The sequence below is a fragment of the Zalophus californianus genome, chromosome 3 (genome assembly GCF_009762305.2).
Source record: "Zalophus californianus isolate mZalCal1 chromosome 3, mZalCal1.pri.v2, whole genome shotgun sequence".
In the NCBI taxonomy this organism is placed as follows: domain Eukaryota; kingdom Metazoa; phylum Chordata; class Mammalia; order Carnivora; family Otariidae; genus Zalophus; species Zalophus californianus.
Genome location: NC_045597.1, coordinates 132,784,005 through 132,802,684, shown reverse-complemented (window position 1 = coordinate 132,802,684; position 18,680 = coordinate 132,784,005). Strand labels below are relative to the sequence as shown.

The 18,680-nt window shown below is 39.2% G+C and overlaps 1 protein-coding gene across 5 annotated transcripts in view; it reads left to right on the top strand.

Moving 5' to 3' along the window:
- ABCB11 (ATP binding cassette subfamily B member 11) overlaps positions 1-11,278 on the top strand; it is a 90,419-nt gene extending 79,141 nt beyond the window's left edge. For 3 of the 5 annotated variants that reach the window (XM_027590502.1, XM_027590504.1, XM_027590505.1), the window contains 4 exons: positions 247-444; positions 4,181-4,387; positions 6,307-6,453; positions 7,303-7,503. In XM_027590502.1, the coding sequence (XP_027446303.1) occupies positions 247-444; positions 4,181-4,387; positions 6,307-6,453; positions 7,303-7,503 (753 nt within the window). Of the gene's footprint in view, positions 1-246; positions 445-4,180; positions 4,388-6,306; positions 6,454-7,302 lie in introns of all 5 variants that reach the window. The other 2 variants (XM_027590503.2, XM_027590501.2) reach the window with 2 other exon arrangements.
- The last annotated feature ends 7,402 nt before the right edge of the window (positions 11,279-18,680 follow it).

Sequence of the window (18,680 nt, the reverse complement as noted above, 5' to 3'; positions counted from 1 at the left end):
TTAGGTTAGAATGGGAATGAGAGGTCACATATCTTTCATTTCACTGCTCAAACCTCCCTTTATTCTCTACCTGCCAAAATAAGGAACAGAATGGCATTTCATCAAGTGGCTGTCTTTAGACTTTGCACTATGGCTGCGTGCTGTTGAAGGTATCTTAAGCAAGGACTTAAAACTCAGATTTAGGTGCATTTTCAGTATTCTGGATTCTAGTAGGAACCTATGTAAGTCCCATCTTCCCATCCACAGGACAACTTCCAGGGCCAGATTGACTTTGTTGACTGTAAATTTACATATCCTTCTCGACCTGATATACAAGTTCTGAACGGTCTCTCAGTATCGGTTCGTCCAGGTCAAACGCTGGCCTTTGTTGGAAGCAGTGGATGTGGCAAAAGCACGAGTATTCAGCTGTTGGAGCGTTTCTATGATCCTGACCAAGGGGAGGTGGTAAGTAACGCAAATGCCTTAGAGAATTGTGCTTTCTGCAGAATATCTCCAACCCCTTCGAAGTGGTTTCAAGATTCCGCCTTGCCAGATTCACTCTAAAGTGCTTGCCTCGGACGCTTACCCCTGTGGATACTTTCCGGTTCCCGTCATTTGCTGGTTGACCTGATTCTACCTCAGACTTTCTAACATCATATTCTTCCCAGTTCCAGATGGCCTGCTGACCAGTTAGACAAAGCAAACTGGGCGCACGGCAAAGCTGGAGATGAGTGTGTTTAACAGAAGTGTTCACTTACCTGTAAATGGAGCAGAAAGTGCAAACTAATCAGGAAACTAGTGAGCGCGAAGGGAAAAACTGACGGGGTGATAAGTAATGCAATGATAAATAAGTGGGGGGGGGTTGAGTACGAAAAACCTGACACAATCCTGGTTCGAGAAGCTTATGTCTACATGACATAAAGAACTCAAATTGGTAGTTATGTGCCAACAAAGCTTTGGCAAGGAGATTTGAAAAATTGGTGAACTGCTTTGTTGCTCATTTTCCAGAGCATTTCTTTCTCTTTTCTGCCTTTTTTCTTGTCTTTCTTTCCAAATAATATATGCAGAAGAATACAAAATAAAATAGGAAAGATTTGTAATAAAAAGCAACCTCTTAGTTTACCCTTTCCACTGCTCCCCATTTCTCTGTTCAAAGACAGCTATTTTTAACTACACGATGTTTTTAGATCTTTCAATGATTATCTCAACATCTCTACAGAATATGATTACGCAGCTGTTTCACGATTTAACAGATTCAGACTCTCTGTTGACTTACTCTCAAGAGATGGAAATTTAGCTTACCCTTCCCTCTCCCCCTCTTTTTACACACCTCCTCCCAATATAGATATATCACTTTAAACAGTTTCTCTGCTTGTAAATTTAATTAATATAATTCTGCTTCTTTTCCACCACCTTCAGATAGTATCTCTTGAATTCTCATCTTTTTGACATGATAGTAGCAATCCTATGTTTATTTTCACCTCTTCCTCCCTCCTTTTATTTCTCCAGTCCTAATAACTGTACTTTTATATTATCAAAATGCAAAACACTAACATTCTGTTTAAAGCATTTATTATCTTTCATGCTTTCACTCTAGGCTGACTCTAAAAGTTAAAAATCAACTAACGACTTTTGTTATGATTATGTAAATATTGTTCATCCCATAGTCAAGTGGTGAGGTACATCAGCATTACATTTTCTTTCCTGATCGTTTTCTTAAAGGCTTTCTTTTTTCTTGCACCCTCTGCCTTTATAAAATGTTTATATTCTTCCAATGTCTCTATCCTGCTACCTTTTCTGAGGGACCAGCTTTTTTCTCTCATGCCTGTCACTGCCTGGACTAATTAACAACCTGTAGCTGCCGAACACTTGTCACCCTGTGAGTTTCCTGCCTGTTTTCTTGGGATTAGATCCATCATTTCCTAATTCCCATATCTTCCTCTTTCTTGGGTTTCACTTTCATTTTGTTGGAGTGCATCCACCAGTAGTTTTCTAAGAAATGATTCAGAGGCATAGGTCTGAACATGTTTTATTCTGCTCCACACTTGATTGAGTGCTGAATTCTAATATTTTGGGAGAAAAAAGGCCTTTTTGAGTTCCCTGGGTAGTATGATCTTCATTGCAATGAGGACAGGTCACATTATGAGGAGAAATTCTGAGAGAAACTCGAAGGAGGCAACTAAAGACTCCCCTGAATAAAGTAAAACAAAGAAACAAGTGAACAGATATTGGTAGAATCCAGGAAATTATGCAAATAAGGAGTAAGAGTTGATTATATATAATTTATAATCACTTTTTAAATTAATTTTAGGTATAAAGATTTTAATTTGTTTAAAAGTACATAGTGATTGGGGCCCCTGGGTGGCTCAGTCGTTAAGCGTCTGCCTTCGGCTCAGGTCATGATCCCGGGGTCCTGGGATCGAGCCCCGCATCGGGCTCCCTGCTCAGCAGGAAGCCTGCTTCTCCCTCTCCCGCTCCTCCTGCTTGTGTTCCCTCTCTCACTGTCTCTCTCTCTGTCAAATAAATAAATAAAATCTTTAAAAAAAAAAAGTACATAGTGATTGAGGAACCTAGAAAGGTCATTGCACTGGGGTCTGATCTCTGCAAAGGAGAGGGTCCAGTTTCCCAAAATGTCAGATCATCCCGTCTATCACCCTAGGTAGACTGTGAGCTATGAGACATACAGGGACCCAAATCCTTCACGTTTGACCTTTCCGACATTAACATATACATTAAGTATATTTCTCTCAATGTGCTCAGTGCCTGTTCTGGTCATAGGTAGGAAGCAATGCCCATGAAGAAATCAGCATGATTCCTTGCATCTCATAAATACAATATATTTTATTGTATCATTGTAAAACATTTCTGCGAACTCTTTTTAAGTGGAAAGATACCATCTTTTATGCAATTTTTTAAAAAATTGTCTTTGTTTTTAAGGAAGCTACCAAATGCAACTTTCAATGTTTTCAACATTTAATTCCTGTGATATGCAGTACCGTTTTAGGCCCTGTGGGAGATTCTAAGGAACGTGAAGCATGTCTTCTGTCTTTTAGGAGCTTACGATACTACCTCATGTACAGTAATTAGCAAACAGGTCCAGTATTTACTTAGGTATCAAATTGTGCTTTGCAATTTATAAGTACTATGGAAAATAAGTAGAGGAAGATGAGCCAGGGCTAATTGCTGAGGAATGCCCTACATTTTTTCCCACTCTTGTTTGCTTTTTCCATTGTTGAGTATTTATCTAAAATATCTTATGTTCACAGCATTTAACATAACCTTTTTCTGAAATCAGAAGGCCAAACACTTTATAGTAGTATATTAGACATACCGTCTCTTTACTATCTTAAGGCTTTTAAGTGAAACAGCTCAAATGGTAGATATTTGAGTTCCTGTACTCAAGTGTATGGCCCACGAATAACAAGAACACAGAAATTATTTTTTCATTATTAGCAGCCATAGCACGGTGCCCTTGTGGCAGGAAATTCAATATATGTTTGTTGACTGACTAAGTGAATAAATATACTTGTTTCTTACTTGGGTCTATTATCTCATGTTAGTGTCAGTAAAATCAAGGAAACAGCTTTAATTCTTATATTGTCCAATAGTTTTACATAGAAGAGCCTGTTCTTTTTTTTAAGATTTTTTAATTTATTTATTTGACAGAGAGATAGAGAGCACAAGCTGGGGGAGCGGCAGAGGGAGAGGGAGAAGCAGGTTCCCCGCTGAGCAGGGAGCTCGATGTGGGGCTGGATCCCAGGACCTTGGGATCATGACCTGAGCCGAAGGCAAACGCTTAACCGACTGAGCCATCCAGGCGCCCCAGAAGAGCCTGTTTCATAACCTGTGGAGTCTCAAAATTGAGTAATTCTTCATACTTGTAGAGCATGTGCTGCACCAAAGTATAAGGGGAAATTTTTTTTTAACAAAATACTGTCCTGAGTGTCTTTCTCCTTTGTATTGCCTGTAAAGCTAGAGTTTGGGAAACAACAAAAACCATAGTCTGATCATAACTTTGACACCACTCCTGACACACGCTACCTCCAGAGGTCAAAGGCAACATAACTTCTTTATAAGATTCCTGGGATTTTTATCTCATAAGCAAAACAAATGTCTTGTATAATACTACCTCTAGAATATGAACTTTCTTCGCTGCTGGCATTCTAAAACTTAATGCTCTGCTGGTCCCCTCTATTGGCAGATGATAGACGGGCATGACAGCAAAAAAGTCAATGTCCAGTTTCTCCGCTCGAACATTGGGATTGTTTCCCAGGAGCCAGTGTTGTTTGCCTGTAGCATCATGGACAATATCAAGTATGGAGACAACACCAAGGAAATCCCCAAGGAAAAAGTCATAGAAGCCGCAAAGCAGGCACAGCTGCATGACTTCATCATGTCCCTCCCAGAGGTGAGGACTAGGTCAAAGTCTTTCCCTATGGGAGACAGGGATGTGTAGAGGTAGAATGGCCAGAAAGTGTTATGACTGTGGCTCAAGGAGAGGGTCAAAGGCAACACGGGTCATTTCCTGGTGCTCTGGGATTGCCTCTGTCTTTTAAGCAAAATAAATATCCGTCATCAACATACTCTTTAGTGTTGGAAAGTGTTATTTTATCCAGTGCAAAAGACGCCATGAAACTTATTGTACATAAAGCACGACTACACTGAGCATCGGTGTAGCAAGATGGGAAACAATCCTGAGATTTGGAGCAGGTATGGCTTTGAACCCAAACTCTGCCACTTACTAACTATAACAGTTGCTTATCTTTTCTGAGACTCGGTCATCAGCAAAATGCACAAAATAACATTAAAATGAGAGAGTACACATAATTAGCCATCCAAAGAAAACTGTGGCCATTATTATGGTCATCATCATGATTGCATTACTTGGCAGCATATACTGTGCGTGGTGGGGTGAGTTGCATCTGCCTTCGTGCTTCTCACTTTTCCAGAGCCAAATTTAAACTTAGTACAATATTGACTCTGCATTTTTCCATCCACCAAGAGCCTCTTGGGGGTCGATCACAAAGAAAATTAACACAAGGAAATGAAATTTTAGGAACCAAACTTTTCACCTTTTCCCCTTCTTTTAAATCCCACTGGGAAATTACTTTTCTTTGTAAGTGATTATGTTTATAAATTTTGTGCTGTTTGTGGTGGGCTTTTTCCTTTGTTCTTTCTCACAAAGGCTCCTAAGTCTTAGCCTGGTTCTAGCCTGGGTAGTGAAATCCACAAGCATGTAGAAATTACTGAATGAAAAGCAAAGCTTGTGTGTCCCTGAGAGATTCATTTATTCCATGAATCTTTGCTGAGCACGTCCTCATTTTGTGGGAGACAGTGGCTGGGAGGCAGTTTATGGCCTCTTTCTCATACGGACTTACCCATCGTACCCCTCACTGAGCACTGTTTTTCCATGAGGACAGAGCAGGCTGTCAGGAGTCTCCCCTGGCTGGTTAGCATTGTCAGGAGGCAGGGGAAACGGGGAGGAAACACACTTGTTGTGGAAGGCAGGGGAGAGTAGTGGTCAAGGGCAAAGTCTCAGAAACAAGACGCACCTGGATTTAGAGTTCACCTTCACTGCTTTGTACTTGTTTGTCTTTGCACAATGTTCTTACCTGTCTGTGCCTAAGTTTTGTAACCCGTAGAGAGAAAATTATTTCTGTGAATGTTAAATGATCATCTGCCTGGAATAGTTAATGCAATACCCAAAGCATGGTAAATATTCTGTGAATGTTAACTATTTTTTTATGTAGTCATGCCAGGCATCTAGTTAGGGATTTTCCTTCATAACTTCACCTAAAACAGCAAATATATGAACTAGTTATTAATATCTGCATTTTTCAGACAAGTTGGCGCTCAAAGAAATTTAAATAATTTTTCATGCTAATAAGCAACAGAGTGGAGATTCGCACATAGGTTTGTGATCCAGAATGATGCCTTCTCATAAGAGGATGGACCAGAAGATCTCTCAAAGGGCCCTTGCATTGGTAGGATCATTCTACCTTGGAAAGATCTTCCAGACAAGAGTTTGGAAATCAGGGAATCTTAAATCAGAGAGATCTCATAGACAGGGAAAAAGAAAAAAAAAATACAAACTTAAAATAAATGCAGAGAAGGGGACATAAAATCCCCTATTTTCCCAACACACCCCATATTTTTCTTATATCCCTAAGTGGATTTGACATCCTTTAGAGAAGGACTCGTTTATTATTCCCAATTTTAAAAAACAAAAAAATTGTTTAAATCCACAGAGAGGTCCTTGATGTGGGCTCCATACAGCATAGGAGAAATGACTGTTTCTGTGTCTCAAACTTACCATACTTTTTCCAGAAATATGAAACTAATGTTGGGGCCCAAGGGTCTCAACTATCTCGAGGAGAGAAACAACGTATTGCTATTGCTCGGGCCATTGTACGAGATCCTAAAATCTTGCTACTAGATGAAGCTACTTCTGCCTTAGACACAGAAAGTGAAAAGGTATGTATTGATTTTCTAAAGTCCCTTAGATCATTATAAATGAGTCTTTTGCTGTAATGTATGCCCTTATAAAATGGCACTATTTTCAATTTTCTGATTCATTGACAGTATAAATGGTCCTACTTGGTGGAACAAAAAGACAATAATCTAGAGGAAGTGAGGCAAAATGGGATTGTTTCAAATAAAAAAAATGCATTTTAACTTTAAAATAAGAATTGTTTTTAAGACTGTCTAAGCTAGGTGACACGTTTTCAAGGGTAAGTAATTAGCTTTCTTAAGTGAAATAAAGTAATCTAGGTCATCTGTTAGGCATTTCATATTTTATAATTTCAAAGTTACACAGCAGAGCAGGTAGACAGCATACAACACAACGTAAGAGGTGGTGTCTAATGTGCAGCTTGCATGAAAGCAAATGCAATTGGGCAAAACAAAATTATGAAATTTACCATTTACAATTAACTCCTTAAAAATCAGGATTCCTTTTGGAGAAAACTAAAATGTCCTCAGCGAAGAACAGTATCAGTAATGACCACTTAACTGCTACCTTACACGGTTTCCTTGGTTGCATTTTTGCCAACTAGACCATCAAGTATTGTAAAATTACATAGTGACCTCCAGTTTGCTTCATTCTTGCTTCACTGAAATTTCTCAGCTTGTAGAACACAATTGAAATCACTGATGCATTGCAGTCAGCAAATACGTGTGTCATCCTTGCCCTCTTGTCAAGCCTTTGGGTTTAACCCCTGAGTATCACAATGTTACTCAAGTAGCATTCAGCAGAATTCTTGCAATATAGGGCCAAGGAACAAACGTGTGTCTTTGCATCAGCTTTCCACCTTCTCTTTGCAGATGGTGCAGGCCGCCCTGGACAAAGCCAGAGAAGGTCGGACCTGCATTGTCATCGCTCATCGTTTGTCTACCATCCAAAACTCAGATATCATTGCTGTCATGTCACAGGGGAAAGTGATTGAAAAGGGGACCCATGAAGAACTGATGGGCCAGAAAGGAGCCTACTACAAACTCGTCACCACAGGAGCCCCCATCAGTTGAGCTGACTCAAGAACGTCGTGTACAGATGAGGCACCAATTACAGGAGGGCCGTGGGTTTTTTTTTTTTTCCTTTAAGGAGAAATGATAATATTTTACTTTTACAGACATTGTCATACACTCGGATCCAAGCTAATTTCTAATGACCTTCAATAATATCTTAGTTTTAAAAATCTGTATATAGAAAATGAAAGAAACTAGGGTTAGTGTGAGTGAGAATCCAATGTCAAGCAGGTGCTCAGCCATTACCCAGTGGCTTTCTCCATGCAGAAGCCAGCCCCAGTTACTACATGGGAATCAACAAGAAGTCACAGAGTAAATGAGACTTTGAATTCCTCAAGGCAGAGGACTATCCTTCGAATTTTTGAAACTTCAGTGTACACAGAGCCTAGTGCACTTACAATAGGCACTCAATGCCTGTTTATCAAGCTGGACCAAGGTCATATGTGAAGAGAACAGGAGGACTGACAACCAACTATTTCTTGACTAAAATTTTCTTGCAAGTGAAAGCAGATTCATTCATCTGTAAGGATGAGGACAGGAAAGGGAGGGCTTTGAGGCTGGGAAAGGCAGAAAGGGGCAAGAATTTGCAGGGACTTACCAGTTAGGAGTGTGGATTTATAGATTCAGGGTGTAGTAGGTGGGTGGTGGAGTCAACATTGACTGCACTACAATTGGCCAAGGTGGCTTTTTTTGTATAACACTGTATGAAGCTACAACAAGATAAAAGGCACTGTCTTCATTTCAGGAATAGACTGGAGAGGCAAAGGACAGCACGCTGGGATAAAGGTTCCATCCCAGGCCTTTAATCCTTGTCACCACCCTCCACACTGGTTGCCTGTATGGGAACAGAAGTACACACCTCTCCTGCAGTAGGATGGCTGCCCTTCTCTAATTCTAGCAAAAGAATTGGGGAAGCTCACTGAGAAACATGCACTTAGAGACCCAAGTCACATTTGAAGGGGTGGCTAAAGACAAGGGGATTGAATATAAAGCGATATATGAACAGAAAAAAAAAAAAATTCCAGCTCCCTCCTCCCCTGGCAGGAGATTTTAGGAGTAGCCTCTGGGGAAACTGGAGAATCCAGTTAAAAGGAAAGAGACTATCTTTTAATGAGGTATAATGAGGTATAAAAGAGACTACAGAAAAGAGACTACCAGGGGCAGAGAGCCTCCAAAGAAACTCCCCAACCAGATTGCTCTACCTTGAAGCCCACCTGCCAAAAACACATACCCTTTGGCTTTTCAGTGTCTCACCCTTCCATAGGAATAGATTGTCAAGAATCACCAGGCACTGAGGAGATATTTTAACACAAAAAACAAAATGACAACAATAGACTGCCCAGAACAAGGACATTAGAGGTAACAGAGCCAATGCAAAGATTTGGAAAACAAAGAATGCCCATAAATTCGCATAATGAGATGAGAAAATAGTCCCATCTATTTAAATAAAAACAAGAGTTCATAAAAATGAACATGCAAATAAAATACAAAAAAGAGCTCTTGACAACTGAGGTGAAAAATTCAGTAGCAGCTCCTATCAAGTCGTCCCGCCCTCAAGATGTCTTCCTGCTCTATCTCTTTCCCAAATGCACTCGATGTGTATATATATATATTTTCTTCCCATGGCCAACAAGTGAAATTCTGCCTACAAATTAAGCTTGAGCTGTTGTATAATGAGATATATTATTTATGTGTCTGTCCAGTGTTCCCTGGTAAATAACCATAAAGGTGGTTTAGCAAGGTCACTAGTCAGGTCAGAAGAAATGATGGTTGCCAAGTCAGGGGGCGGAGAGGGTAGAGGACAGCATTTTAGTTAAGTCAAGAAAAATGGCAGGGACAAGTACATTGCAGAATAAAGATGCCTGCAAGAAGGAATTAAATTTTGCAGTATGCATGGGCTCGTCCTGTAATATTGAAGAAAGGAGACCAAAATCCATTTGTGTAAGTGCGCATTTCAAAGAAGAACATAAGCTTCGTGCTGGGAGGCTGTCAGTTTCCTGGCGTGCAATGTGTGAGGTGTGAAAAATGAATGAATAAGAGTCATTTTTCAAATAAGGTACTTGAAAGTTATTGACGAGTGGGATAAGGTTGACCACAGAGGGTTTGAAATAATGTGGGAAAACATTTGTTTTTTGAGGCTCAGTGACAAGGTAAAGGATTATAACCTTAAAAATATAGAATAAATAAAGTTGCAAATTTATTTTACAACACCAGGGAGCGCCAATAATTTCATATCTATCCCACATCCAATGTTGCTAGCCAAAGATTTGGTCTCTGCAATTTTACATTATTAATGTTTCTCAGATAAAGGGGGTACTTGCTTTCTCTGTTCTATCTGACACTTATCTCAAGTCTTTCTATGATTTCTAATGTTTTCAGGATGGGTTCATGCTATAACCCCAAATAATAAAAGTTTACAGGAGAAAAAATAATTGAAGAATTGGAAGACAAAGTTGGGGAAATTTCCCTGAAGGTAAGACAAAAATATAGAGCCAAAAAGTAGAAAAAAAGAAAAAGAAAAATTTTAGAGGAACAACCCAGGAGGTATAATAATTAGCTAATTGCAGTTCCAGAAAGAAAGATTAGAGGGGAGTAAATTATTAAATGGTCCAAAGATATTTCCTGTAACTGGAGAATATAAACTTTCAACTTGAATGGGTTCAACAAATGTCGAATATAATAAATAAGGAAAGATCCTCTGTGGGCACACTATTAGGCAATCTTAGAAAACTGGGAAAAGAAGATACTCAAATTTTCCAGGAGAGGGTAGAACATGTTACATATAATAAAGAATCATAATGACATAGAATCTCTTGACAATAACACTAATAAAAGTCAGAAGATGTAAAGATTTGCCTTCAAAATTCTGAGGGAAAATTATTTCCATTCTAGAATTCCATATCCTGAAAACTCTTCTCAGGGGTGAGAGAAACCTAAAGAAACTCTCAGTCATGTAAGGTTTCAAAACTTTCCCTCCCCATACATCTTTTCTTAGGAAGCCACAGGAGGCTTTCCCTAAAATAAAAGTAAATGAAGAAAGAGGAAGATATGGGACCTAGGAAACAGGTGATCTAACTCAAGAATGAGGTGATGGGGGGGCGCCTGGGTGGCTCAGTTGGTTAAGCATTTGCCTTTGGCTCAGGTCATGATCTCAGGGTCCTGGGATCGAGTCTCCCTGCTGATCGGGGAGTCTGCTTCTCCCTCTCTCTCTGCCTCTGCCTCTCCCTCACTCTGTCTCTCTTGAATAAATAAATAAATAAAAGAATGAGGTGATGGGAATATCCGGGATGATTAGGAAGGCAAATCCCAGGAACCCGGTTTGCTGGCGACTCAGTGAGCAGCCAAGCCTGACTGAAACAAGGAAATGAGGTTCCACAAGAGTTGTGTCTAGGGAAAAATGTGATGCTGCTAGACTATGGTGACATTCCCCCTGGCAGAGTTTGCCGATGTGTTAGCAATGCAGACAGACATAGAGAGAGAGAGAGAGAGAGAAAGAGAGAAAGAGAGAGAAGATTATTAGCTATTAACTCTGGAGTAAAAGAAAACTTATACATGAAAGGAAATATATTTATATTATACTACATGACCCACCCAAGAATGTTATTTACAAAGCCATATCAATGTAAATGCTGAATGCTGATCTAAACCCAAATTAGAGACAGGTTATGGAAAGGGAGAAAAAAGGTGTGGGGAAGCTTGTATAGCTTCTACTATGAGGATATGTGTGTATTCCTCATATTCCTTGGGTATGGGTGTATTCCTCATATTCCCTGGTAGAAATTAAACACTTAAAAATTTAAACAAATTTAAACAAATGTCAATTTGTTTAAATTAAATTTAACAAATTTAATTAAATTGAACAATTAAATTTCAAAAATTTAAACAAACGTCAATAAAACATATTGCTTTAAGAGACAAAGGTAAATATAATCTTTTATGTCAATTATATCTCAATAAAGTTAGAAAAATAAGTTTTTTAAAAAGATGAAAGTAAATACCAAAAGAAGCAGCTGAAAGATTTGTGTACATGCATATCTTTAATTTAAAATTAAAGTTAAAAAGTTAAAACAAAAGGAGAAAAAATATAGCACAGAGGCACAATATTTAAAACAGTAGATACTGAAACAGGATTTGAAAGACACATCACAGGAAAAGGAGAGTCCAGAAATAGATTCACCAGGAATCCCAGTTCTCATAGTGTATGCTAAATTTCTAATCACAAAAGTGAGCATGGTCGTCTCTTCTTGCATTACTCAGAAAAACTTGGAAATAATCTAAAACCTCAAAAAAGGAGGATGGGGCAAAGATAAAATTAGTTGAGACACATATACATATATATAGTGATGTTTACCATGAAGCCAACAAAATGATGATATTGACCTATGTTTATTGTTTTTGTGGAATGATGTCCATTATATGTTGTGTAGAAGTGAGTTTCGGATCATTATGGGTGGTATGATGCCATCTGTCCCTCTGTCTCTCTCCCTCTATCCACACACACACACACACACACACACACACACACACACCTCACACATCTGTTATGTGTGTATATGTGTCTGTGTTTATGAGCTTATATGGACCTGTATGCATAAAGAGATATCTGGAAAGATTTCTACCAAAATTTTGGTAGACTTTATTTCCAGCCATTCATCCACTACATGGACAAAGCTCCCTGCACATACTAAATGTCTGTGGTCCTTGAGGACTGGGACTGTGTCTAGTTCCTAATATCCCCAGTAATTTACTCAGTACTTGGTATAAAGCGATAGCTCAATACATCGTGGCTGAATAGTCATTTTAAATTTTTACAAGTAGTCAATAATTTGTCAGCCCCAAGATAACTAATCCATTAGGTTAGACCAGTGTCTTCCAATAAAAATATGAGTCACTAATGCAAAGTACATCAGTAATTTTAAATTTTCTAGTCACAGCAAGGAAAAAAGAAACAGGTGAAATTAATGTTAACATATTTCATTTAACCCAGTATGTACAAAACATTATTAATATATGTAATCAGTATAAAAATTATTAATAAGATAGTTTCCTTCATCATGTTAAATATTCAAAATCAGATGTGTGTTTATACTTACAGCACAGCCCAGCACTGACTAGCCACTTGTCACGTTCCTGCTAGCTACATGTGACTAGAAGCTACTATATTGGAAAGACAGGGTTAGAATATCCAGTTTCCTGAATTTCCTGGTCTAGGCCTCCATTGATCCTACATGATTTGACTCTTACGAAAACATGAGCCCAGCTTCTCCCTTGGAACATGTTCTTATACCATACCTGGAAACTTGGTAAAACTTGTTTCGGTTAAAGATCATGACTCATTTGGACTAACTAGCATTATGATAGGACCTAGCAAAATCAAACATTCTGATGTCAGAAGTTACAAACAGAATCATATTGGCCCTTATCAGAGTGATTAACATTCTTTACATCATTTATTTTAGTTGATTTACCTGTTTGAGTTAACAAAGAGAGAAAACTAAGATTGTTTAATGTAATACAATGTAACGGCAAAAACTGCCATTTGATCTAAATCCCCTTGAGTTCCCTTCCCAAGACATGTTTTCTTTCAATTAATTTAGGAGAACCGTTTACGGTTTTTTTTTCTATGAACAATTCTTATAAACAACTGGAGCAGCATGTTTCCCAACTTATTTAGAGAAGAGATCTTGAGTCATTTGATACATCTCAAAATTGCATGAGAGTGGGTGACCACAAACCGGATATGCTATTATTTGAGCATGATTTTGTCTAGAAACTTTTTTCCATATAGTTACTCTGGGTGTACTCTACATATACTCTTAGGAAATTATTTCAATGAAAGGACATTTTGAATTTAGTAGTGCATTCATGCATGCAGTTTTTGGCAATTATACACTCATTTAAAAATGTAAACCATGGGATATTTTGATATTGTGTCCTGAAAGAGGAAAATACATAGGATCATAATTAGGTATAGTTGGCCACATATTTATTCATGAATTAAATACAAATTTCCTATCCTAAGAAAATACCAGAACGTTTCCATCAGGTTGGTTTAGGATCCCACCTCATATTTCCAACTAAGAGTTGGATTTATTAATATCTCTTATGCGTGCAGAATCTTTCTGTAATCAGGTCACATAAGTATGTTAGTGGAGATAAAAAAATTGCAAATTTGGTTGCTGTTTCTGAACACATCTTGAGATAAATTTACATATGCGTGTGTATCATTATAAAATAAGCGTTTAGTCCATTTGTATTTGCTCTAAATTTCCAGATCAAGTGAATAATCTCACCTGCCTATAAGAGATGGGAGGTGAAAATAACTTAAATAAACTTTAAAACCCAATTCCAATTTCTTGCACACTGTGTTCAATTAAATGCCCAATTAATTTAAATGGATAGACTGTAAATAAAGCAGTGCACATGATTATCATCTAATTAGCACTGGCCAGCATTATAATGTGCTCATTAGCGAGTTGTCTGGTATCCTAAGGCTCATAATGAGTAATCAGGGTACACGTGATTGGCATGTAGCTGTCTGGATGCAACTACTCAACCCGATAAAGTAGCACGAAGACCGAATGTGCAGGAGAAAAAGGAAGAAGAATGCATGGCTGGTGAATTGGCAGTTCCCTCCTTTGTATGATTCAGGTACAGCGCCTACTCTCGGATACTAAAGGATAAATTTGAGAACAACAGAATGGCTGGAGATAGAAAGGGAAATGTTCATCCAAGGTGACCCAGAACAAGTGCCTAAAATTATTATGAATGATTACAGGAAAGAAAGAAACTACTCTGAATTTATTTGTCAAGAGTACGTATTCCTAATATACCAAGTACGGAATCAAACGAAGAGATGAGCTTAATAAAAGTTCTTGGAAGATGAAAATCCAATTAATCATTTAAATCTACCCCGTGGTAATGTTCACAAAGCATTTCATAATTTTAAAAAGTCTTTTGCCCTCATAGTTTTTGTATGTTATTGTGAAACCAGTTAGCAGGCTGCAGGGAAGGGATGCCGCCCTAAGTTGCGTTTACTGTTAAATATGCAAGAAATTGCTCTGGTGGGTATCGTAGGCTGGCTGGCTTGACCCCCAATCTACATCGCTTTCCTTTGCTGGCCTCTGTTACAGAGGCTGGAAAGTAAAGCCTTTACCTTTCCAGACTCCCTTGAGGCTAGGGGAGGCCAGATGATACCGTGATGATTAGTGAAATACAGGCTCAAGTCTCTTTGGAGGCTGTTCCTTCTGGAATAAAGTGTGGGTTGAAGAAAGGCTATTTCCTTCCTCATTTCTTCCCTCCTGGAGGCAGAGCAGGCATGCTGTGGTCATCTGGTCAGAAGCCACACACCATGGCTCATCTCACATATGGAATTGTTGTTAGTCTGGGAATGATCTAGATTCTACTGGCACAATATAGCCAGAGTTGAAAAGAAAGTGATGCAAAAAGAAAATGGACTTGAACCACGGTGGGTTGGAAGAGGTGGGGAATAATGTTACCATCCAATCTGTAGCTGGATAGAGTCTCAACCCAGTTCTTCCAAGCCCACAGGCCTATGTTGAACTCATCCTTGCACTTTTAGTACATAAAGTATTTTTCAGGTAGGCACCCAGGGAGATTCAAGAGGAAATATAAGCATGGGCAGAAGGGGTCCTGTTTGAGCTGCAGATCTTAGAAGCAATTTGGAATGAGATCTCTAATTTTCATTTAGCACGGGCAGTCCTCAAAAATCTTGGCACCGTATAATTTGGTGTTAGAATTCGTGTCACATTCAAGAAGCACAGGTTTCGATAGCCATAAAGAGTTAAGAAGTAAATTTTGTCTTTACATCTTCGGGAGATCCATAACTAGTCCACAACAAACCTACTAAAATGCTCTTTCAAGCCTCTAGTCACTTTCTCCACATGGTACAGTTGGTCAAGCACTTCCAATCTCTCTGCCACAAAGCAAACTTCCCTTCTCCTTCCCTTCTCTTCCCTTCTTCTCACTCAGCCTGTTAGTATGTATACCCCCTTATTATCTCTACCTGCTAGGAAAATTTCCTCATTAGGTCGTTGAAGAAGGGGAAATGGAGCTGGTAATTTAATTATAGGGTCTCTTTTGTAAGATAGGTGAACAGGAAGTCTGAATATTCTCATGTTAATTTTGTCCAGTAACATCGGTTAAATTATTCCATGCATCTCTTTCCATAGCTCTAAAAATTGGATTCTAATTGGAATAGAATGTTTTAAAGATTGAAATGGGTTCCATAAATCTAAAATTGTTTATTAAAGTAGCAAATTAAAAATGGAGTAATTTTTAGAATTTACAGCCTTTTTCATTGCATATAAGTAAAATTTAATATGCTCCGGCTCTTCTTCCGATTTGATTGAATGAGACCCTCAGGGTTGCAGAATGTCAGAGCTGGAATGCACATGAACCCTCCATTCTAAGCCCATTTTAAGTCCCTTACTGGAGAAATTACTCAACTGAGGCCTCCAACATTAACTGGCCTCCCACCATCACAGTGGTTAGATGCCGAAACCCATTAGACTAGCCTGAATGCAGGTCCAATGACTCCAGTCCGGGGTGGTTGTTGCCAAAATCCTCAAAGTCTTTCATACATCTATCCGTCTTAGAATTTTCTAGCACCTCTCCCGCTGTGTTCTGATCCCCTTTGGGATCCACATAGGGATGTGTGACAGTGCCTCTTGACTGGGCCAGCATGAGCAGGGTGTCAACATTTCGAAGCTAAGAGAATGAGATGCACAATAAAATCTCACAAAGTCAGACAGGAATACTTGCCCTTTTTTTAAGTCAGTGCAATCTTCATATAGAAGAATAGCAACACCTCCACTTCTTTCATTCAAAAAACTGTAAAAAGGCAGAGTTTGGAGCGATCCTGTAGAAAAAGGAATCTCAAGGACCAGATGCTTTTAACGTGGAATTATTGAGCTTGAGGGCAAGGCTGGTGTCTAGGAAAGGCAGTGATATGTAAATGCAATGGCCACCTTTAGAAAAAACCCCGTTAATGGCAGAATGTGTGAGCAAGGATGACAATCTGGCCACTGCTGTTCATAAGACACACAGTGAATCCAGGGAGAAGTCAGTTCCTTGGACAGAAGTTAAGAGTGTGATTGGTCTAAGTGATGTGCACGGGCAGGTGACAGCTAACGGAGGAAAGAAGATCTTCATCTTAATGAGTTCTGGCTTTATTTTCCAGGCACACACACGGCTTGCTGCTCCTGCAGAGTATGCAGATTGTCCCAGGGAAATGGTTTCTTCTCTCTCCTGAGCCAGCCCTGGAACTGGGCCAGGGTCCTGCCTGAGGGAACGCTCCTCTTGCTGGGCCCTGATCTGTGCCCTGAACCCCACCCGGCAGGACCACAGCTGCTGCCCTTTGCTCATTACCTTTCTCCGTCCCAGCAGCTCCTTCCGAACGTAGTGCTCTTTGGGGGAAATAATCACAGTTTCTGAGCTGAGGACAGATTCCTTTTCAGTATCACATGGCAAAATATTAGAAAAAAAATTATAAGAAATTTAAAAATTCAAAACAGAAAATAATTAAGCGCCTTTACGCTAACCTTGATAACCTCAGTCTTTGAATTTTCTCCCTCCCTGAGAGCAATCACTTCTGTGCTGCCAAAAGAAATGAAGTGTGATTCCTCCCAAGTCATTACTGTGATCTCCATCAAAGACTAGCAAAGACAGTAATTAGTACTCTACCCCAAACCAGCCTCAAATTTGATGGAGACCGCACTTGTCCTTTGAGCGGCTTAAGAGAAGCATTGCTAATTCCTAGAATTTCCCCATAAGTAGCTGTCATTTGGCAGAAGTTTCTGGAATTGCTGCTTCTTGTAGACCTCTCCTGCTGCTAACAATTCTTTTCAAGAAAAAAAGAAGTCTTTTTTTTTAATTAATAAGCGGCACCACATTACTTTCATTGTGAAATCACCATCAGAAAACATTAAAGTTAAGGGAGGAGGAAAAATCTAAAACTCCACCTTGGTTTCTTGGCAGCACTGAGGTCCACATATTCATCCAGAAAGCTGTTTGCAATTTCCAGAGTGGCCAGGACAGCCATTCAATGAGAGCAAAATCCACACGTGCAACTGGACGCTAGGGATCCTATTTTGACCAGTTTCCGAATATACACGGAAGTTCCGGTGTGCAGCGTACAGGTGCAGTAGGCCCAGACAAGCAGGAAAGCTTGGTCAGAAGGTCATCCAAACTTCCAGAATGTGGTCATGAATAGTGGGTAAAACTCTACCCAACTCTGTGGCCCTTTGAGGGTTCTAGGACACAGTGCCGGAAGAGGGAACCTAGAGCCCCAGATCTGAGGCAACAGAGAGCTGAGAGTCCAGGGAGACCAGGGTGGCTCGAGCTTGCAGGACAGAGGGAGAGAGAAGATGCTGTGTACAGACAGCACCTTAGATCTTCAGGGGGTCCCCAGGGAAATGCAGCGGAGTCTACTGCTCACTTTCTAAAGGCACACTCTGGTCCTTCCAGCCTCAGAAATGTTTAGTGTCAGTTACCACACAAGCTGATTTTTTTTTAATATGTAAATTTCACAATGGGATTTTCCTGTCACCATACGTGTCTTAGACCTTGTTAACAGTAATTAGTATTATTTTCCTCTGGCAAATAACATCCATGGGTTAATTAAAGATCTCTGGGCTGGGGTGAACGTACCTTGTCCATGTTATATGAGCAAATCACTGATGCTTTCTTCATGTAAAATAAAGCAGTTAATACCCTTATACCCTTCATGTTGTCTCACACAGGATGGTGGACAGGTGACAATTTAAAAAATACTTTATTTTTTTTCAGGGAAAAGCACTATGCAATTTGATCTGTCAGTAGCCACTAGACACACATGACTATTTAGATTTAAATTAATTAAAAGTAAATAAAATTTTAAAATGCAGCTCCTCAATTACATTAGTTGCATTTCAAGATCCCAAGAGTCACATGTGGCTAGTGGCTACCATATTAGACAGCACAGATATAGAACATTTCCATCATTGTAAAAAGTTCATTGAAGAGTGTTAGAATATACAGTTTTATAATACTTAAGAGATGAGGCACATTTTAAAACCAAATCTTTGACTTTCTCTTATGGCAAGGTTTTTTTGTATATGTATGTACCAATTGGATCTTGAATTTATTTACAGATTGTATATAAATATAAAGCATTT